The following is an 18,529-nucleotide window of genomic DNA, read 5'->3' on the forward strand; positions in this document are numbered from 1 at the left end:
GATGTGGCGGCGTGGCCCGGGCCGGCAGCGGGGAGAAGCGGCGGTGCGGTTCTTTGGAGCGGTGGGGTACGGCCGGTCGGGGCTGAGGGGCTGCGGTGCGGGACCTGGCTCTGCTGGCGGCCGGCTGAGGTGAGGGGCAGGTAACCGTACCATTCTTCTAATTCAGCCGTGAGTTAAAGGCTTACTTTGGCCGTCTCTTTGTACAGGCCTGCGTGTTGTACCCCGCCTAGGGAAGGGGATGAGGCACGCGTTTGTTAAGAGAGGAGAGAGCTTGGCGAGTCTTATTAGTAGTGGAAAGTTTCACACGGCTCAGGTGCCGTGGGCTTGCCGCTGGAACCTCTGAAAAGATTTAATTAGAAACTGGGTTAAGTATTAAGGCCTGAGAGCGCCTGCGAGCTCAGCTGGGAAATCCCTGGAGCAGGGCGGGGGGTGCTCAGGGCACGTTTCGGGGCTGTAAGTACGTCGTGAAGCTACTGAGGGCTGAAAATGCAAGAATATTAGTGCTCGAAAGTGTATTTAAATTGTTTTGGGAGGATTAGTAACATCCAGTAAAATTAAGAGCTCAAGTAATACAATGTGTTGTAAAAAATTATATGGTGATGACCAAATTAAAATGACAGGCTGGATACGTTGCTAGATTGCAGTGACATAAATATCTTAAAATAGGTCATTGAGAATAGAAGGTGAGTTGTTTATTCTTTAAATAATAAAATTCACACATAGATGCCTTTCAAGCTTTTGTGAGTTGCCTGCTTTTTGTAAACATCCAGGTAGCTTAATTATCTAGATGTGTGATTTAGCTGAGGTCAAACATTAGAGGAAAGATTGAGGACTTTACATTATGCCTGTATAAATATGGAACTTGGGTTTTTGATGAATAGTTAGGTAATTATCCAGGTGTAGAAGTAATTGACACTCATAGTGGTCATATAACCAAGTTTAGGCATATGGAATTACTGAAAGCTATAAAGATTGTGATGGCTGCTGTGGTACATCACATGGATAACCAAGCTTAATTTTATTTGTCATTCATGGTCCTGGCTATGTAAAACTTCGTATGTACTTAACATTACTCAAATGTTTAACTTAATTGTTTTTAGCAAGAAAGTTTTAAATTACAGAGGTAAAAGGCCACTGAACTAGCCCGACCTAGACATTATAAAGAAATAAATGATGCTGTGTGTGTAATCTTGGTTGGACTGTTGATATAAACAGGCATGGTGGTTGGATCAGCTCTGCACATCCTAGGCATTGAGTTAAGAGTGTTCCAGTCACAGCTGAGCAGGAGCTCCTCTAGTGAGAATAGTCACAGAAAATTTAATGTATCACAGGCACCCACACTTGGTATGCACTGAGTCCAGACTTGCTCAGTATTAGCTGCAGTTTTCAATGTATGTGTCCAAGGTAGTAGCTGAGGCCTCCTGTCTTCTCAAGATGACCCTAATACTGCTTGAAAAATTGCTTCTCTGTACATAGAATGCAGATTGTTTCCTGTCTGTAATACTGTCTCCTGCAAATATGGGGATTAGAATAATATAGTGTATCCTTCTTAAAAATGAATTTTTCCTGGTGTTTTTTTTATCATGTAGTCTTCATAATAGCTGTCTGTTTAGGTTGTTCTTATTCCTCTGTTGACGTTTTTTTTCGAGATGTGATTATTTTTCAGTCTCTGTTTTTACTTCATGTGTTTTAATACAGCACTCTTCAATTTATAATAGTTTTCAATGCCAGAAGAAGAAAATCAAACTACGATGGCAGTTGATGAACTTCAGGCCATAATACAAAGATGCGTAAGTAGTTTTCTTTCCATAAAAGTAACACATGTAAGCAGTGTGCATTTCTCTTCATATATTATAATTAAAACCAGAGTCACCACAAAACACAAGACAGTTGTTAGCAGAACTCCTCATTGGGCAGCTAAGTTCAGCCTCTGTGTTTCTTTGACTTCTCTGTGGTGCTTATCCCAAGATGCTTGATAACTTCTGCTTCTTGGAGAAGGAAGTGTTCTTGTACTCAACAGTACCTGTCTGAAGTAACAAAACCCTAGCAGACTGTTGGAGAAAATAGATCTTCTAAACAACATGCGGTAATCTAGATTAGAAAGTCCTATTGAAATACTTCTTTGTCTTCTGTAGTAGCTCTTGGTAGCTTTTTTTAATATGTGAAAGGTGTTATATAAGAACAGGTAAGTTACAATGACATTACATTTAATTTACATGACAACTTGGATTTTTTTATTTTTTATTTGCCTTTTATAAGTATGGACTTAAACGTATATTTTCTTTCTAGCAAGTTCTGGAAGAAGCTGATTTCAAAGGAGAAGATTTTAATCTGTTTCAGGTAGCTGGTCAGAAATGTTTAGAAGATGGGTATGCAGCTCAGTTATTAGAAGTAATTCAAAATGAGAAAAATAAGGTGAGTTTAAGTTTGCACTGTATATTAGTTGTGTACTAACACACTGTTAAATAGGTAAAACTGCTTATTAAAAAGGGAAGGCTACTTCCACTGTGGAGCAAGGCTGTACCTATGAATAGTTAATAAGCTGCTCTGTGTTAAGTGCACATTCTCATGTAACTTCAGGTAGCTCACAGAAACCAAGTCACGATAATCTTAACAAAACCATTAACAACTGTTTTTCAGTGAGTTAAGTAAAGAGAAAAGAGAAGACAAAAGCATAATTAAGAGAAAGTGTCAGTGTCCTTCTTTTGCAGGACCAGATTTCAGATGGTGTATTGGGTCTGGCTGGCATTTTCTTCATGGCAGCCTGTATGGTGCTGCATTTTAGATTTGTAACCAAACAGCGTTAATAATATGCCAGTGTTTCAGCTCTTGCTGATCAGTGCTTGTACACTGCCAAGGCCTTCTCTGTTTCTCACTCTGCCATCTCAGTAAGCGGGGAAGCTGGGAGGGGACGTGGCTGGGACAGCTGACCTGAACTGATGGAAGAGATACTCCGTACCATCATGCTCAGCAATGAAATCACATGGGGATGAGGACCTGTTCTCAAGTAGCTGTTGCTTAGAGACTGGCTTGCCATTGGTTTGCTAGTGGGAGTTGTTTTGGGTCATTCCTTCCCCCCACCATTTTGTCCTTCACTTATTAAATTGTCCTTATCTTGACTCGCGAGTTATTCTGGTTTGCTTTTCTGATTCTCTCCTCCCTCCCACTGGGGGAAGAAAGGGAGCAACCAGCTCATGGGTGCTTAGTTGCTGTCTGGGGTCAACCCACCACGGATAAACATAATAATATCGGCCAAAACTGTAGGAGCCAACTCAGCTGATCCTAATGTAAGAGATGGTAACGGAGGCACTTTGGGGAGCTGGAAGAATATACTAAACTGTACAAAGGTAAATAAGAAGTTCAGGAAGAAAGTGAAGGATGGACTGTCTTTACAATGTTACATAGGGGTCACAGTCTGGTTTTGAATTTTGTGAGCTTGGAGTAACAGCTGAAGCTCTTGGTCCCCTTAGGTTAAACATAATCTTTCTAAGCATTCTTTCTTTCAGCAAAACTTACCTACTAAGTCTTGTTTTAAATATGTTGTCGTATAAATTCTTAAAATAGTTAGCATGTTAAAATTAATACATTGAAGAAAACCATACAAAATATGTGTTTATAGGTATGGGGAGAGAAGACAATGTTTATCAAGTACAGAATGTTATCACAATAGATATTAAATTTTTAATGATGTTATTAAGGTGTTGGACAACCAGGACGTTGATCTATTGTCTTTTTTGGCCTTTTTTGGTCTTTCTGGGTTTAGAAGACATCCAGGTTTGGTTTATTCTCTGAAAATCTGTTTTTCTAGGTTATCATCAAGAATATGGGTTGGAATCTCATCTGTCCTCTTGTTAGATGTATTTTGATGTACAAACAGGAAGATGATAAGCGAGAACACTGCCTGAAGATACTAGATCGGTTGGTACAGGTATGTTTTTGAAATATGATACAGTAATTGTAGGGAAGGGAGAGGTCCTGATTTTCCCTCTGATTTCCAAAGAAAACAAGGTGTGAATACTTCTGGGTTCTTCTATCCATATCCTGTACCTTTTAAACTCATGGGCCAGTTTCATCTGAAGTAGACACAGGTTTAGTGTTCTCAGAGATAATTAACCTCTTACAAATCTTATGAAGTTAGTAACTGGGCAAAAGAAAGAGACATAGTGTTACCCCGGAGAAATAGGCAGATAGAACTTACAAAGATTTTGATAGCCAGCTGCTACAGTCAGAGCAGCCACAGCAATACTGCCTCTTGTCTACTGAAGATACAGTATGAAAACGAGTACCTGATGATTCTGATAGAGTAGTAGGAGGAAAAAAGTTTTAATCTCTAGAAAACTAGTTCCCTTTCATTCATGTACTTAAAAAACAACTTGCAAACTCGATAGTTTGAGTTAAATTCACACTGAAGTTTTTCTTTTCTCTCTACTTTTAAGGATTCCTTTGCTAAGGTACTGTGAGTTTTTTACAGACCACAGAAATCAAGTTTAGTGTCATTATTTATTGTATGTTTTCAGGTTGTGTGAAAGCGTACACACATATACACTCTACAGAAGACATTAATTGTCAGGAAGAACTTAGTGTTTCATATTTGTTTCCTTAAAGATTATCTTGGACGGTCAGATCTGCTTTCTTGATGTTCAAGAACTTCTGTATTGAGGTTTGCTAGTGATGAGTTTTTTAGCTTATGACCATGGTGATTAAAAAAATATGCATTGTTCCTCTTCTGCAGCTATGCAATCCGAAGGAACTTTTTTTGGGTTTACTTGAGCAGATTGAGCAGACCTCTGGAGAGCAAGTATGCCAAACTGTCATGTTATTGCTTCAGCCTTTACAGACAGGTAAGATGCACTTTTTCATGTGATTTCTGAATTAAATTATCTTCTCATTTAATTTAACTCATTTCAATGAGTTTAGCCTTTGCTGGAATAGTTTCAGAATGTCTATCCTAATAGGCTTTACAGACTATTCTATTCTGCAAAATAACACAAGGTGTAATTTTCATGCTTATATTGGCCTGTTAGAAAAAAATTTTAAATGGGATTAATAGCATCAGTTGAAAAAGTAATATTCAGATATTTTTAATCGTTTACAAGAATGTGGTTTTGTGACAGTTATATTTAGAGGTGTGAACCATTCATGCTGTTGTTACAGAAACAGATAATTACATGGGTTTGTGAAATTCTTCGTTATCTAGCTTTTAAAACATACAATTCCATATTTTCATAGTATAAAACTTTTATTTCAGATTGAAGCAGGTTGAAATACTTGATTGATGTAGGGGGGAGCATTCTTCTGGTTACATATAAAAACTAAAAATGTTGGGTTTGGACACCCACTAAGTAGGTAACAAGTAGTAGTTTCTGGTTTGATATGTGAGAAGTGCCTTGTATCAAGTTTAAGTTCTGATTATAGCAGTCTGAGATGTGAATTATGTTAAAATTTAACATGAGAAGCATTTTGGTAATTAGAAGTATGTGGCTTTTTGGATAGCCCATCTGCAGTCAGCCTGCACTGAGTGCAGTTTAAGTGGAGAGCCACTTGTGCTACTGCCTCAGTCTCGGAGCCCCTCTGTTGGTTCTGCCACGGAGTATAGAACAGTTCTGAGCTGCTTCAGGTGGAGTCAGATCTCAGCAGAAAGGCTGGGCCATTACCTCTGGTTTTGCCAAGCAATAAAGCAAGTATAAATCAGTTTCCCAGATCAGATAAATGAATATTATTTCACTTAGACTAATTCTAGAAAGACAGTCTTTTTCAGCCCTCATCACGGTGCTACAGAGAAAGGAAGAATGTGTTGAAGTGCACAACTGCTTTAATATTTGTCATTCTCAAATACATGGTTGTCTTAATTAGAGCATATTAAACTAGGAGATTATGTTTAGTCTTCCTGGATTTGCTCATGTGATTTCAGGTACCAGTCCCTCCTTACCTGAAACTAAAGCCTTTTGTATGTAGTCATTGTTTTTCTTCATGTCTTCCTCTACTATGTAAGTAATAACTTAATGTCTCAAAATCTTCTCTCTCTCTTTTTTCTTTTCCCTCAGTGCTTTTGAAACTTCAGAACAAGAAGGCCTACTCAGTGGGTTTATCTTTGGCCATGATTATGAATCAGCTTGCTCCCTTACCTGTACCTTATACAAAACAACAAATACAAGAAGATAAACTTGGCCTCTGTCAATGTTGTAATGCAGTGGTGGACTTTGCTAAACCTTTTGTGAATGAAGTCGTTAAAAACATGGAAAAGTCATCAGAATACAATGACATGGAGCTGAAAGAAGAATTATTAAAATTGTGAGCATTTTATGTTAGTGTAATAAATTCCTATAACTTAACAAAATGAACAGTAGGCATTTATTACATAAATAATCTTATTAGTGTTTTATAATGCTGCCAAGTTATATTAACTAATGTGATATTTCGAAAAAGAAAAACCCTAAACATGCCTTACATATTTATGAAGTGAGAAAAGAAAGGTCAAAACAATTATATTTTTTTTCTTTTTTAGTACAGGGAAGTAGTAAAGAAATATTAGTCTCTGCTGTGAAGCTGTTTTGGTAGTCGTCTTCTCAAATTTACAGCAGTGCGGGTAATCATATTCTGGAGATGAAGTCTAAGGAATGCTTCTATGGGAAGTGTTTTGGTTGGTTTTTTTTTTTTTTGTTCTCCTTGGAAAATCAGGAAGAGCAGCAGCTAATATGAGTATAGACTTTATTCTTGGTCATCAGTGACACTATTTGTGACGTGTATCTGTCTGTATTTGTGACATTATTGGTGATTTAGTTTCACTCGGTTTATTTCAGCTGTATGAAAAGCCTGAAATACCCATTATTGACAGCTCAGCTTGAGCAACTTGAAGACATTGAAGAACATCCCTTTCGACATTTTGCAACTGAAATTATAGTAAGTGCAGTCAAAATTAATTACAGTGTTTGCAAAACCAGTGGTCTATTTCAGAATCACCTATAATTCATTCTAGAGCTCCTTTTGCTTCCTTTATTGGTTAGTGGGATGACTCACTGGGCCTTGTAAATAATGCAGGTAGATAAAGGTCTAGAATGGTTCTAGGTCTCATCTCTGGAAATTGCAAGTCTTGCAGACATAGTTTTGCTTATTATAAACCAGCTTGGACTGCTCTGTAAATCAGCAGCTGTTACTTTGTTGTAACTGCTTCTTTTTCTTTATTACACAAAGGATTGTCTTTGCTGCAGTATTACATCAAGGCAAAAATCTACATGTTACCTTTAATCAAAGTGTTGCATAGAGAGAAACCTCTAATGTGCCTGTGCAGTGCCAGCTGATTATTAAACAATATAAATTGGTGCTTGACTGATGCTATAGCTGGAAATGCAGTGGGAACGTGTCTACTCCATGTTACCAATGCAGTTACTCTGGTAATGTTTTGCATAGCAGTCGCGTTTTATTAGAGCAGGATCATTGTGGATATAGATAATTTTATTTACATTTGCAGCAAAACCAAGCCTTATAAGGAGATAGTCAGGTACAGTCCATATGTTGGAACACACAGTACATGTATGTTTTCAGAAATAGGACTAGGTCTGATGAATAAAGTTACAGCGAGTAGAGCTGTGCTTTGTGTTTTGAATGTGATAAAGAATATTTCCTCTCTTGCACAAATCCAAATGTGGAGACTTGACACCAGTTGGCAGCTAAGCCCCAACCCAGTCACTTGCTTAGGGTCCCCCAGCGGAATGGGGAAGAAAATCTGAAGGGCAAAAGCAAGAAAAACTCATGGGCTGAGAAAAAAACCATTTAATAAGTGAAGGAAAAAAAACCAATTGATGCATACAAGTGATGAGGTCACTCACCACCTACTGCCAGCAGACCAATGCCCAGCCAGTCTCTGAACAGCAGTTAATCTGAAAAATATTACCTCCATGACACCGCAGTTTGTCACTGAGCGTGATCTCATATGGTATGGAATATGTCTTTGATCTGTTCTGGTCAGCTGTCCCAGCTGTGTCGCCTCCTAGCCTCTCACCCGCCCTCTGCCTGCTCGCTGAGGGGTAGAGTAAGAAACAGAAGCCTCAATGCTGCGCCAGTGCTGCTCAGCAATAGCTGAAACACTGGTCTGTTACCAACACTGTTTTGGTCACAGATCTAAAACACAGCACCATACGGGCTGCCATGAAGAAAATCAACTCCACGCCAGCCAGACCCAAATTTAAAATATTTGTAAATATCGGTTGTCTCTAATTTTCAGATACGTGATTATACAATTTTTTGTGTTGTGCTGATGAAATGAAGGAACCTTCTTGACAGCCAGGTGCTGGATTATTTTATAACACTTTATTCAGAAGCAGGCTGGTAAATTTTATAACGAAATAGAGAAAATATTCCCAGTACTAAACAGAGTCATCCCTCAGGATAGTCAATGGGCCATTAGTTGGGTAACACTGAATTCTAACTGAAGTTAGAAGACAGCCAGCTTTTTATGTGATATAGATGAGGAATTAGTCCTAGAACAGCGGAGAAACTTGGTCAAGGTGTCATTCTTGAGCAACGTGGTCTAGTGGGAGGTGTCCCTGCCAAGGGCAGGGGTTTTGGAACTTGACGATCTTTGAGGTCCCTTCCAACTCTAACCATTCTATGATTCTGGGGGAGGGAATGGCATGCCAAGACTTGATGAGTTTCAGAAGGAAGACTTGGAGCCAGCTGGGATGAGGAAAGCACACAGAAATGTACTATATGTAAGTGTGTGCAAACGTGCATGCATGCAGAGGAAGTCTGGAAGTTGCCATGTGATGCAACTCTGTTTCTTTTCCAGTTTGTGTTCAAAAATCTAAGCATTTTTGCACACAAAATTCTATATCCAAAATATTAAGATTGTAAAGTGAAGCACACTAAGCAGTTAGCAAAACTTTTGGTTGCTTTTCAGCCATAATTAGGTTTTCTGTCATGGTCGCATCCATTTTTTTCTACAGCATGTCTCAGCATAGGATGGAACTGCTGTGTGGATCAATCAGGCTTGTGCAATGAAAGAGAATCTTGTCTCCGAGACCATTTATTGCAGGACTTTTAAGGTGTGCGGTGAAGGAGGCAGGGATTACCAGATGATCTCATGGTTAAGATAGTTGAAGGGTGCTCTGAAAAACTGGCTTTTTATCCTGCCTCTTCTGTTGGGCACAGTCTGAAAGCATGTTTTTTATGCTAATTATAAATTACCTTTTCTTCATTTTCTCAAGAAATTCACTTCCGCTGTTTGTGGAATTGGGTAATGAGAGCTGCGGTATAGGGCAGCAAAGTCATGCTTTGACTGTATGACTTCTTGTGTAATCCTACTTTTCCAAAAAGTAAGATCCCAGATATTCAATTTGGACAACCCTGGAACAGAGAGTTATCCTTGGTCTTGCTGCTCCTTCATAGTATGTACAACAGGAGTTACACTACCTCCTAATTCACATGAATGTGTGTGTTGGGGCGGGGGGAAAACCACACTAGTATTTGTGAAATACTCAAGTGTCATTGTGTTGTGCCTCACTGGAAAGAAAAGCCACACAGGGTAATTCTAACTTTAAAGCAGGGTTTGTCTTCAGCAGATAAACGTTGTGTTGCACATTGATTAGTGAGCAGAAAACAAAATACTTGGTATTCTGTGATCTGGAAAACACAGGGGTCCTGTGGCATAATGTGATCGTGAAGCTGTCATTATTCATAGCATTGTGGATAAGGGAGCCAAACTAGGGTGTTGCAGCGTGACTTTATTGTGTCTTTTGCTAACTTTTGAGTGCTTGACTTTGCTATCTTAGTAATATTTTTCTAACAGTAGTTATTTTTCCTGCAGGGTCTTTTTTCTGTATGTTCATATATATCATAAAGACTCACAAAATACTTATATTAATTTATACATATGCTATATAAGAGAATTTACTGTAAATACAATTAAATCTTGGAAACTTAGTTGGTATACAGGTCTTTTAAAGGCAACTATAGGCGATCTATCTTTCTTTTTTAGGACATTTTGTGGAATATAAGAGAATTGATACCATTGGTGTTTTTACATAATAAAGGCAGAAGCCCACACTGGGAGAATGAGGAGTTTGCAGACATAGAGCGAAGAAATTCTGCAGATTCTTTGGCGTGTCTGTCATATCTGGTGTTTGTTCAGCATCTTGGTATCGATTGCTTTCCAATGGTGTTTAGGTAAGAACTATTCTTCCTCACTTACCATAAGACTGTACTTTGAAGATTCTTTCTGAGTGGAAGAAAGCTTTGTGAATAGTTATGAATGAAAACTGTGTATTTCACTACTATTTGTTTTATGTCAACATTTATACATTTATATTTTATGTAGCTTATGTTATATACATGAGGATGTATTCCAGTCCTACAGTTTACTCTAGAATGGTTTCATTTTAGATGAACTGGGCTTTTAAAGAAACTGGTAGGATTAGTTACATGCTGAAAATTAATACATATTAGATTTTCAATTGCACATTTATGGACAGTTTCCACATAAGAGTTATTAACAGCAATTTGACTGAATATTTTGTGTCTATTTCAAAATTACTAATTTTATAAAGACATTTTAATATTTTTTTTTTAAAAAGACTAATCCTGTCAAATGTTAACTATATGCAAATGTATATGGTTTATGCAGTTTAAAGTAAACCTAATTTTTCTCTTTTAGTCCATCATACCTTCTGCAGTGCAATATGACACATATTGAGGTGCTACTGAAAAGGTAGGATTTATGGTATTTGGAGTTCTAGATAGTAGGCGTGATCTTTTATGGTAATTGATAGAATCAAATTTCGAATATACTAGATAGGTTTAAAAACCTCCTCTGAACTCGAGAGTTAAAGTGGCAAGTTCCATAACAGGATGGCTTCTTTTACTAAGAAGTATGAAAAGTTGTATAAAACACTTTATTTATTTTTTTTCAGCTTGTATTGTGATACTTTTTTTAGAAACTTTATTCTGAAATGAAAATTAATATCTTTTAAACACATGCAGGATAATTAGAGTGTATATTTACTTGTACTTCTGTAACAATTAGTTTATTACTAGAGAACACTATCGTGATAATATTTATTTGAATGTATTCTGATACTATATGCACTCTTACATGCATAAAGGTCAGGCTTCCTAAAGGAAACCAGCTTTTTCTATATATTGTGATTATTTGATCTTCCATAAGCAGCAGTGTTGACCAAATAGTTTCTAACACTGCTATAAAAGGGAAGTTTCCCTTTATGACTGCTTACCATTTCCTAGTAAAATTTAAACAAAACTTTCTGGTCTCTTCAGTTTAGGATCCGCTGTGTTTTTCTTAGGTTTGCAGAACTATGCAAATGGAATCACCTGGGAAAAATTTAATTTTCTTTGTTAATTAGTGTCTTGATACCTATGAGATATGAGATGCTACTTTTGAGCATTTATAAATATTGAGGAGGGGGGCGGAATTATAAATATTGAGGAGAGGATTCTAATTCTCAACTTTTCACCAGCCAGTTTATTCAAAAAAATCTTTGAAAGGAGTAATGCAGATACTATATTTAGAAAATAGAATGAAAATTGTTGAAGGAAAAGTTCTTTTTGATCTCTGTTCTGGTATTTGTTCTGAACTATCAACATTGTCCCTTTAATTAACAAATATGATACTGTTTCTTTTTTCTGTAGAACAGAAGAATCTATGTTATCTAAAGGACTTGTAAGTTTTCTTTTAATCAAATTTTCAATGTTAGAATGTTTATTTTTTTTCAGTTTAAAGTAATGGTAGAACTTTATTTTTTCTTTCTAAGAAAGGTACAAATAATAGTTCAGATAATAGTTTCAGAAATATTTTGAGGTTTAATTAGGTATTCTTCAGTCTTACAAACACTTTTATTTATTGAACTTTACATACATTCATAAATGTTTAAATTGCCTTTATCACTTAAATTTGTAGCTCTATGTTAAGCATATAGATTAGTGTCTTACATATGTGCAAAGTGTTGGCAGTTTTTTTTTTTTCCCTCACCTGCAGGATCTGTTTGAGAGCTGTTTATTGAAAATGGAAGATAATAGCCTTCTACATCAGTATTTAGAATTCAGAGATTTTATTAACGTACCTCAGGTAATAATAAGCAATGTACAGAAGTCTCTAAAGTCTGGTTATAAATAATACCTAGCTGTCTTCTAGGTGTTTGAGAGAGGACATACTACTGCATCTTTATACATGTGTGTCATTAAATTGAAGCCTTCAGTGTCTTTCTGTACAGAATTGTCTTTTCTACCTGCTACAGCATGAAGTTTCAATGACAACTGAAATATATGTAGTGTATGTACAGGCCACTGAGGCAGGTGGGCACTGATCTTAGCTGAAAGATGATGCCTGCTCATTTTTTTTCTCTTCCCTCCAAATCTGCTGCTTGGCTACATTCTTATCTGGACCCAACAGTACAAGAATAGTGGTTTTGCATATCAGCCCTGGGATTTCAACCAGTGAAGCTAATGTGAATTTCTCTGATGAGAATCTTCTTATAGGCATGGTTTTGTGGGCTGTGGCTTCTTGGTTTTGGTTGGGATTGTTTTGTTTTTTTTAATGTCTTGAGTAGATTTTGGTCAGTGTAATGTAATGTAATCTGTATGTAATTAGAAATTATGTTTTCTTTGTCCAACTGCAGGTTTTGGTGAAAGTTATGACCCTTTGTCCCATAGAGCATCTGGTATGTAATGAGACCTACAGAATCAGTTAACTGCTGAATTTATTTAATTAGAATTAATCTAATTAACATATTATTTTTTTTTTTTTAGAGAAAGAAGAGTTTAAATATTTTGCAGTTGTTCATAGACAAGTTTGAAGCAGAGGGAAAATATACATTATTCAGGTATGCATCCAAATTACTGTAGATTGTGTAATATCAGCCTTACTGCAGCTTAATTGCATAGACGTTATGATTTCTGACAGTTTCTATCTGGTAAACCACATTAATTTTACTGTGATAATTTTTGGATAAATAATGAATTCCAATTGCCTCATATGAAATCAGCTGTCTTATGTAAGCCAGTGTTCAAAGGTTACATAGTCATCTTATTTTCTGTGGTAAAACTCCCACTTAGTGAATAAGGCCATAACGTCATCTAAGTTTTGAGCTAAGTATATAGGCAGCTTTAATGAGATAATAGCTTTTTTTTTTTTTTTTTTTTTTTTTTGTTCTTTGAAGGTGTTTACTGAAGACAAGCAACCATGCTGGTGTGGAAGGATACGTTATTAAAAATATAAAAGATCAGATTCACTTATCGTTGACGGTGAGGCTATTACCACTAAAAAACAAGTTGCCATCTCAAAATTCTACTAGTATTATGTTGAAAAACTGTGTACAGCTTAAGCTTTGAGTGGTGTGTTAAAAAATCCACTTTGAAAAGAAACATAAGATTGGGCAATTATATAATTGAAAATATTAATTTGGCTTTTTTCTGCATATGTATTTTTACATTATTATTTTACAAATTTATTTCTTAATTGCACAATCTTATTGTATTTTTCTTAGAAGTTATTATTACGTTTTCTGTGCCTGAAAATACACACTTCTTTCTTAAAGAGGAAGTATTAGTATTTTATTTTATCCTCACAGTTCCTCGTTTCTTGAATATAATTCAAATGCTACCGTCCAGACAGAATTATTAAATTTTTTTGGTTTTATTATGACAGTCAGCATTATGAGTGCTTCACAAACGTTTAATTCATCAGAAAGGGTTGAGCTAGATCAAAGCCATTTAAATCTCATTTTTTATAATGATTTATACCAGAAAGTTGGAAAAATTAATTAAAATAAATTATTCACGCTTTTTTTTTCCTTCCCTCCCTTTCTCTTTTTTTAACCGCTTAGGACCTTTCCTAACCAAACTTTGATTCTTGAGGATACTGCCTTTTGTCAAATAGGACAATATAGTAAATTTATGCATATTTTATGCTAGCATAGTTATGTTTGAAAGCACTGAACTGCTATTTATTAGATCATAGTCTGTCCTGTATATTGAATCAGCACAGGTGAAGAAGATGATAATATAAAAACTGTTCCAAAAGGGGCTTGCACTAAAATTGAATAAGTAAAAGTATATTCTGAGATTTCCTTAGTAATTAATTTTTTGACTTTGCAGCTTCAGAGTTATCTTAATACATTTCTTCCATGTAGAGTTCCCTGGCTGTCAAAAAGATAAATAATTTAAAAATTTTATCATATTAATTTGAATATTCTAGGTTTGTTGCAAAGAATTCTGCTATAGACATAATGGTAACAATTTCCAATTGCTATCCTTTTATGTCATCTTAGTTTTTGCGCCCTGCTAATCCAGGTCCCTCATCTGATGACTTTGAACAGACAGTTACCCTTCTTGTCTCCTTACCTAGTATCAGTGTTCCTTCCAATCCATTCCAGGCTTTGTTCCGGTTCCCTCTCTCGTCTGGCTTCTGCCCTGTGTATGATCTCTCTTTTCCCAACCTTATCCCATCCTCTTTTCTTAACCTTATTCCTACCTTATCTTATCCCAAAGATAAGGACTTTGCAACAACTCCATGCTCTCAGCTTCGTTGTACTGACATGAAACAGCCTTTTTTTAGAGGCCGTGACACTTTCAGAGAGGAGTGTGCTCACTTGCTCTTTGGGAATGATGGGCACACTCAGGAGAGAATTTTCAGGCGTCTTAGCTGCAAGGCTTTAAAAAAACTTCTGCTAAGCAAGTGAGAGGTGTTTTTTTGTTGTTTTGCCCCTCCTCACTTCATAATTTGTTGTAGTTAGCGGAATTTTTGTGAAAATAGCGCGTGGTCTCTCTGTGATGCAGAGGGCATCAGAATAATTATGTTCTGCCACTTCAAAACCTAGTACTCTCCATCTTACGCTTAAATGGTTCTCCCTTCTGTCCTCTTCCCTCTCCGTCTTTCAAAAGAAAGTAACTGAATGCCCTTCCTCTGTCAAAGAGCCATAGAGGTGGAGGTATGCTTTACTTACAAGCATTGCTAGGAGTTGTGGATTTAGAAATATGGAAAGAAAACTTAAAACACTTGATAATCTGTAAAAAAAATTGTGACGGTACTCTTATGAAATGAACGGAGGATCTGGTAAAGATAGCTAATTGTTCCATAACTCAGTATAAAAAAAGAGTCCCTAGTATGGTATGCAAAGTTTATGTAAACAAATATTAACTATATAAATGGTGGTACGGTGGAGAATCTATTCTGATGAAACTGAAAAGAACAGCTTGGCATGAAGTAGGGAGGATTATGAAAAGGCTAGTTTGTATACTTCGGTCACATGTAGTAATTAAAAAACATTTCTTCAGTGTTTGGTTTTTTTTTTTTTTTTGCTTTTCTGTTTTCCCCAAATATTTGTTAAATTATTTAAGATTTATTTAAGATATCTTTAAAATTTAAATTTTGCACTCGGCTATACTTCTTGTGTTATTTTTTCAGAAGGCATGTGACAACATTTGGTTTACAGGACATCACCTGATCTCCCTTCTAGATTTAGTGCTTGTACTTCCAGAAGGTGCTGAGACAGATCTTCTGCAAAACTCAGATAGGTGAGTTGTAATCACAGTTAGAGGCTTTTCTCCTTTTTTAAACTTTCAAAAAGACTTCAAATTACCTTACTATGATGGGAGTTATGCTGTCATGTAATTAATGAGATGACAGCATCAATGTATTTTAAATTTTTGGAACTAGAAATGGAAATGATCAGTTATTTCAGCCATTCTTTCAACTAACTGTATAGAAGAATGTCACAATGCTATTACATTGGTTTTTAACAATAAGAAAAGAATCCCTCCTCCGTTCCCTGAGGATATAAGGCCTCAGATGTCAGATTACCAAACTAATTGGTAAGGCATTATTTCATTATGACTGTATGGTTTGTCAGCTTTCTGCAGAAGCAATTGGAGGAACAAAACGTGGTATGTTGTCTTATGTGACACAGGGGAATAATAATTATCACATACAACTTGTAGCACACAGCCTTTTTGAGGCTATTTCACAAATTGCTGCTGGGAATCCAGTTTCTCATGAGTGGGAATACAGAGCCATCCGAACAACAAATACTTGTAAATAAGTAATATAACAGCTACTGGAAAAGTCTCTGAAAGTCTCCTGTATAGGCCAAGTCTCTTCCTATATCATGAGTAAAAGTTGGGCTTCTAAGTCAGTAGGGTGGTAGTATCCAGGTTGAACACATAACTACTTAAAAACCCAGATGTGTGATCTGTAATTGTACTGTTTATTTGGAAAAAGCAGTAGAGAGTTTCTGCTAAAATGTATGGTAAAACAAAAGCAAAACCCATATTTTTAAAAAACACTCATAAGTAAAAATTCAATACAGTAATAAAGAAAACTGTGGCGCTAATTTCATATCAACTTTGGATCACCAATGATGCATATTACAAATTCTGTAATAAGGTTCTGTCTCTTCAGAGAATTTTCCCTCACAATCGCCAGCCTTCTCCAATCTGCTGACAGTTTTTATCTTGCAAGGTGTCAACTGTTGTAACATGGCTGTTACTGCACACTGGTGCTTTAGACTGAGCTATAATGCTCAACACATCAGTAGTTGCATTTTGTACAGATGAATATTTTTAGGATGGCTAGCTAATGGACAATTTAAATTATTATCCCTGTAATATAATTCTGTGTTCTAAATAATAGTGTATTTTTTTTAATCACAGGATTATGGCATCACTCAATCTATTGAGATACTTAGTCATTAAGGATTGTGAAAGTGATAGTCAAGTAAGTACTAATTGATTTGAAAATGATTGATTACGTAAGGGCTGAGAGCTGGATTCATGTGAAAGCTGTTTTCTTTGATTCAAAACCATGTTTTTTGTATTTTTCTTTGCAGTGGTCAGTAATGCAGAAGTGATGTTTCTATTAACTACATCAGGAGATATGTGGTATTCTATTCTGATGAAATTTGATTGCATTCATACTTGACTTACTGTAAACAAGCTATCTTTTTACTCTGCCTGATGAACTGTGGTCTATATCCATAATTTTAGAGTATGTCACCATAAAATAAAATCTCTATCAAGTATTCCCAGGAGAAAAAAATACTTGTTAATACTGCTAATTTATTTGGTGGTATCCCTCGAGCATCCAAGTGGATTTCTTTATAATAATAATACAAACCTTTGCAGTTCAAGAGATCCACTTTATTTATCTTTAGGCAAAATACTTTTTGTGTGATACACTAAAAGTTAATAGTATTAAGATTTCTCAGAAAGTATTTAATAATCATATTTAAATAGCTTTTAGCTGTGCAAAACAGTATTCTATATTTACAGCAACTGTGCAGCTGCATGATAGGTACATGTTAAAAGCTTCTCTAGGAATCAGCATCAAAAAAATTCTTCTCTGTAAGATCCATCTGCTGAACTAACAAAAGGAATGGCCAGACCAATGCAATTTTCTGCTACGTTGCTTTACTAGATACAGGCTAGAATGTTTTACGCACAAAGGTAACTTGCCAACCCAAACTGCCCACCACTGCAGTTTACCTATGTTGTGTTATAGGTATACCTCTTTACCTTCATTTCTCCTGCATGTGGGTGTTGGAATGTAGCTATTTCAGAAATACTCTGAATATTTAAACTTTGCAGTATATTAAAAAATTGAAGCTGCCCTTATGTATTTTACCCATATAATATTATGCTACCTCAGTTTAAAGCAGGATTTTACAGCTTTAGTAGTAATCCCCACCTCTTTCTTCTCTGTTTTGTTTAGCTCTTTTCTGTCTGAAGCAGTCAGCAACATTTGTTACTGGTAGATCAGTGCAAACTGCACTTGTTATTCAACTGCTGTATGGCTTCTCAGTGTAGTATATTACGATGGATCTGCTGGTTTTGTGTGCAGTCACTCATCCACTTGCAGTTGATGGAAATGTGTTCCTGGATACTCAAGGAGAACCTTGTTTGAATTTCACAACTGGAGTAATATATGGATTCCGTATTCTACCGGCTGGTTTTTATAATAAAAATATAACAATATAATATTTTATTATAATACTTCGTTAGTGCTCTGAATTGCATTATGTCATTATAGCATTGAAAAGCCAATGGAATTGTGTTTAGTTTTCCAATTACATTCCACTACCAAATGGCTGCTTATTCTAATAGTGCAATGCAATAAAATGCAACTTCTATTGACTCTTCCAAATCATTGTGTTCCACCATTCTTCTAATTTATGCAATTCGGTAGCTTTTTATCCACTGTATCATGTAACGAACAAGTATCAGCTGATCCTAGTTGAAGATGTCCCTCCTCATTGCCGGGGTGTTAGACTAGATGGCCTTTAAAGGTCTCTTCCAACCCAAACTATTCTCCTTAGTACTAAATGTCTTGATTTTTGCATTAAAATATTTGTTTAAATTAGTTGCAGTTTAAAGAAAAATTGCTTTTCAGTTTTAAAGTACAGTGAAGCCTTTCCTGACTTCAATAAGCAGTATCGTGGTCTGAGGAATATTCTAACCCACAATAAGTATTCTGAGGTGTTCTGTTGTTCTACTCTAGTTCCTTGACTTTCTTTATGATTTGAAGTAA

General features: G+C 36.1%; 1 protein-coding gene across 2 annotated transcripts in view; it reads left to right on the forward strand.

Moving 5' to 3' along the window:
* Positions 1–18,529, forward strand: part of GLMN (glomulin, FKBP associated protein) — a 23,119-nt gene continuing 4,590 nt past the window's right edge. The window contains exons 1-16 of one of the 2 annotated variants that reach the window (XM_074152722.1): positions 1–129; positions 1,719–1,790; positions 2,290–2,415; positions 3,809–3,928; positions 4,733–4,841; positions 6,045–6,291; positions 6,801–6,900; positions 9,974–10,161; positions 10,649–10,702; positions 11,641–11,671; positions 11,987–12,076; positions 12,627–12,668; positions 12,757–12,830; positions 13,167–13,251; positions 15,413–15,522; positions 16,657–16,720. In XM_074152722.1, the coding sequence (XP_074008823.1) occupies positions 1,725–1,790; positions 2,290–2,415; positions 3,809–3,928; positions 4,733–4,841; positions 6,045–6,291; positions 6,801–6,900; positions 9,974–10,161; positions 10,649–10,702; positions 11,641–11,671; positions 11,987–12,076; positions 12,627–12,668; positions 12,757–12,830; positions 13,167–13,251; positions 15,413–15,522; positions 16,657–16,720 (1,506 nt within the window). In that variant the 5' untranslated portion in view covers positions 1–129; positions 1,719–1,724. Of the gene's footprint in view, positions 130–1,696; positions 1,791–2,289; positions 2,416–3,808; positions 3,929–4,732; positions 4,842–6,044; positions 6,292–6,800; positions 6,901–9,973; positions 10,162–10,648; positions 10,703–11,640; positions 11,672–11,986; positions 12,077–12,626; positions 12,669–12,756; positions 12,831–13,166; positions 13,252–15,412; positions 15,523–16,656; positions 16,721–18,529 lie in introns of those variants that run through there. The other variant, XM_074152723.1, reaches the window with a different exon arrangement.

This window comes from Numenius arquata, chromosome 8 (genome assembly GCF_964106895.1).
Source record: "Numenius arquata chromosome 8, bNumArq3.hap1.1, whole genome shotgun sequence".
NCBI classification, from domain to species: Eukaryota; Metazoa; Chordata; class Aves; order Charadriiformes; family Scolopacidae; genus Numenius; species Numenius arquata.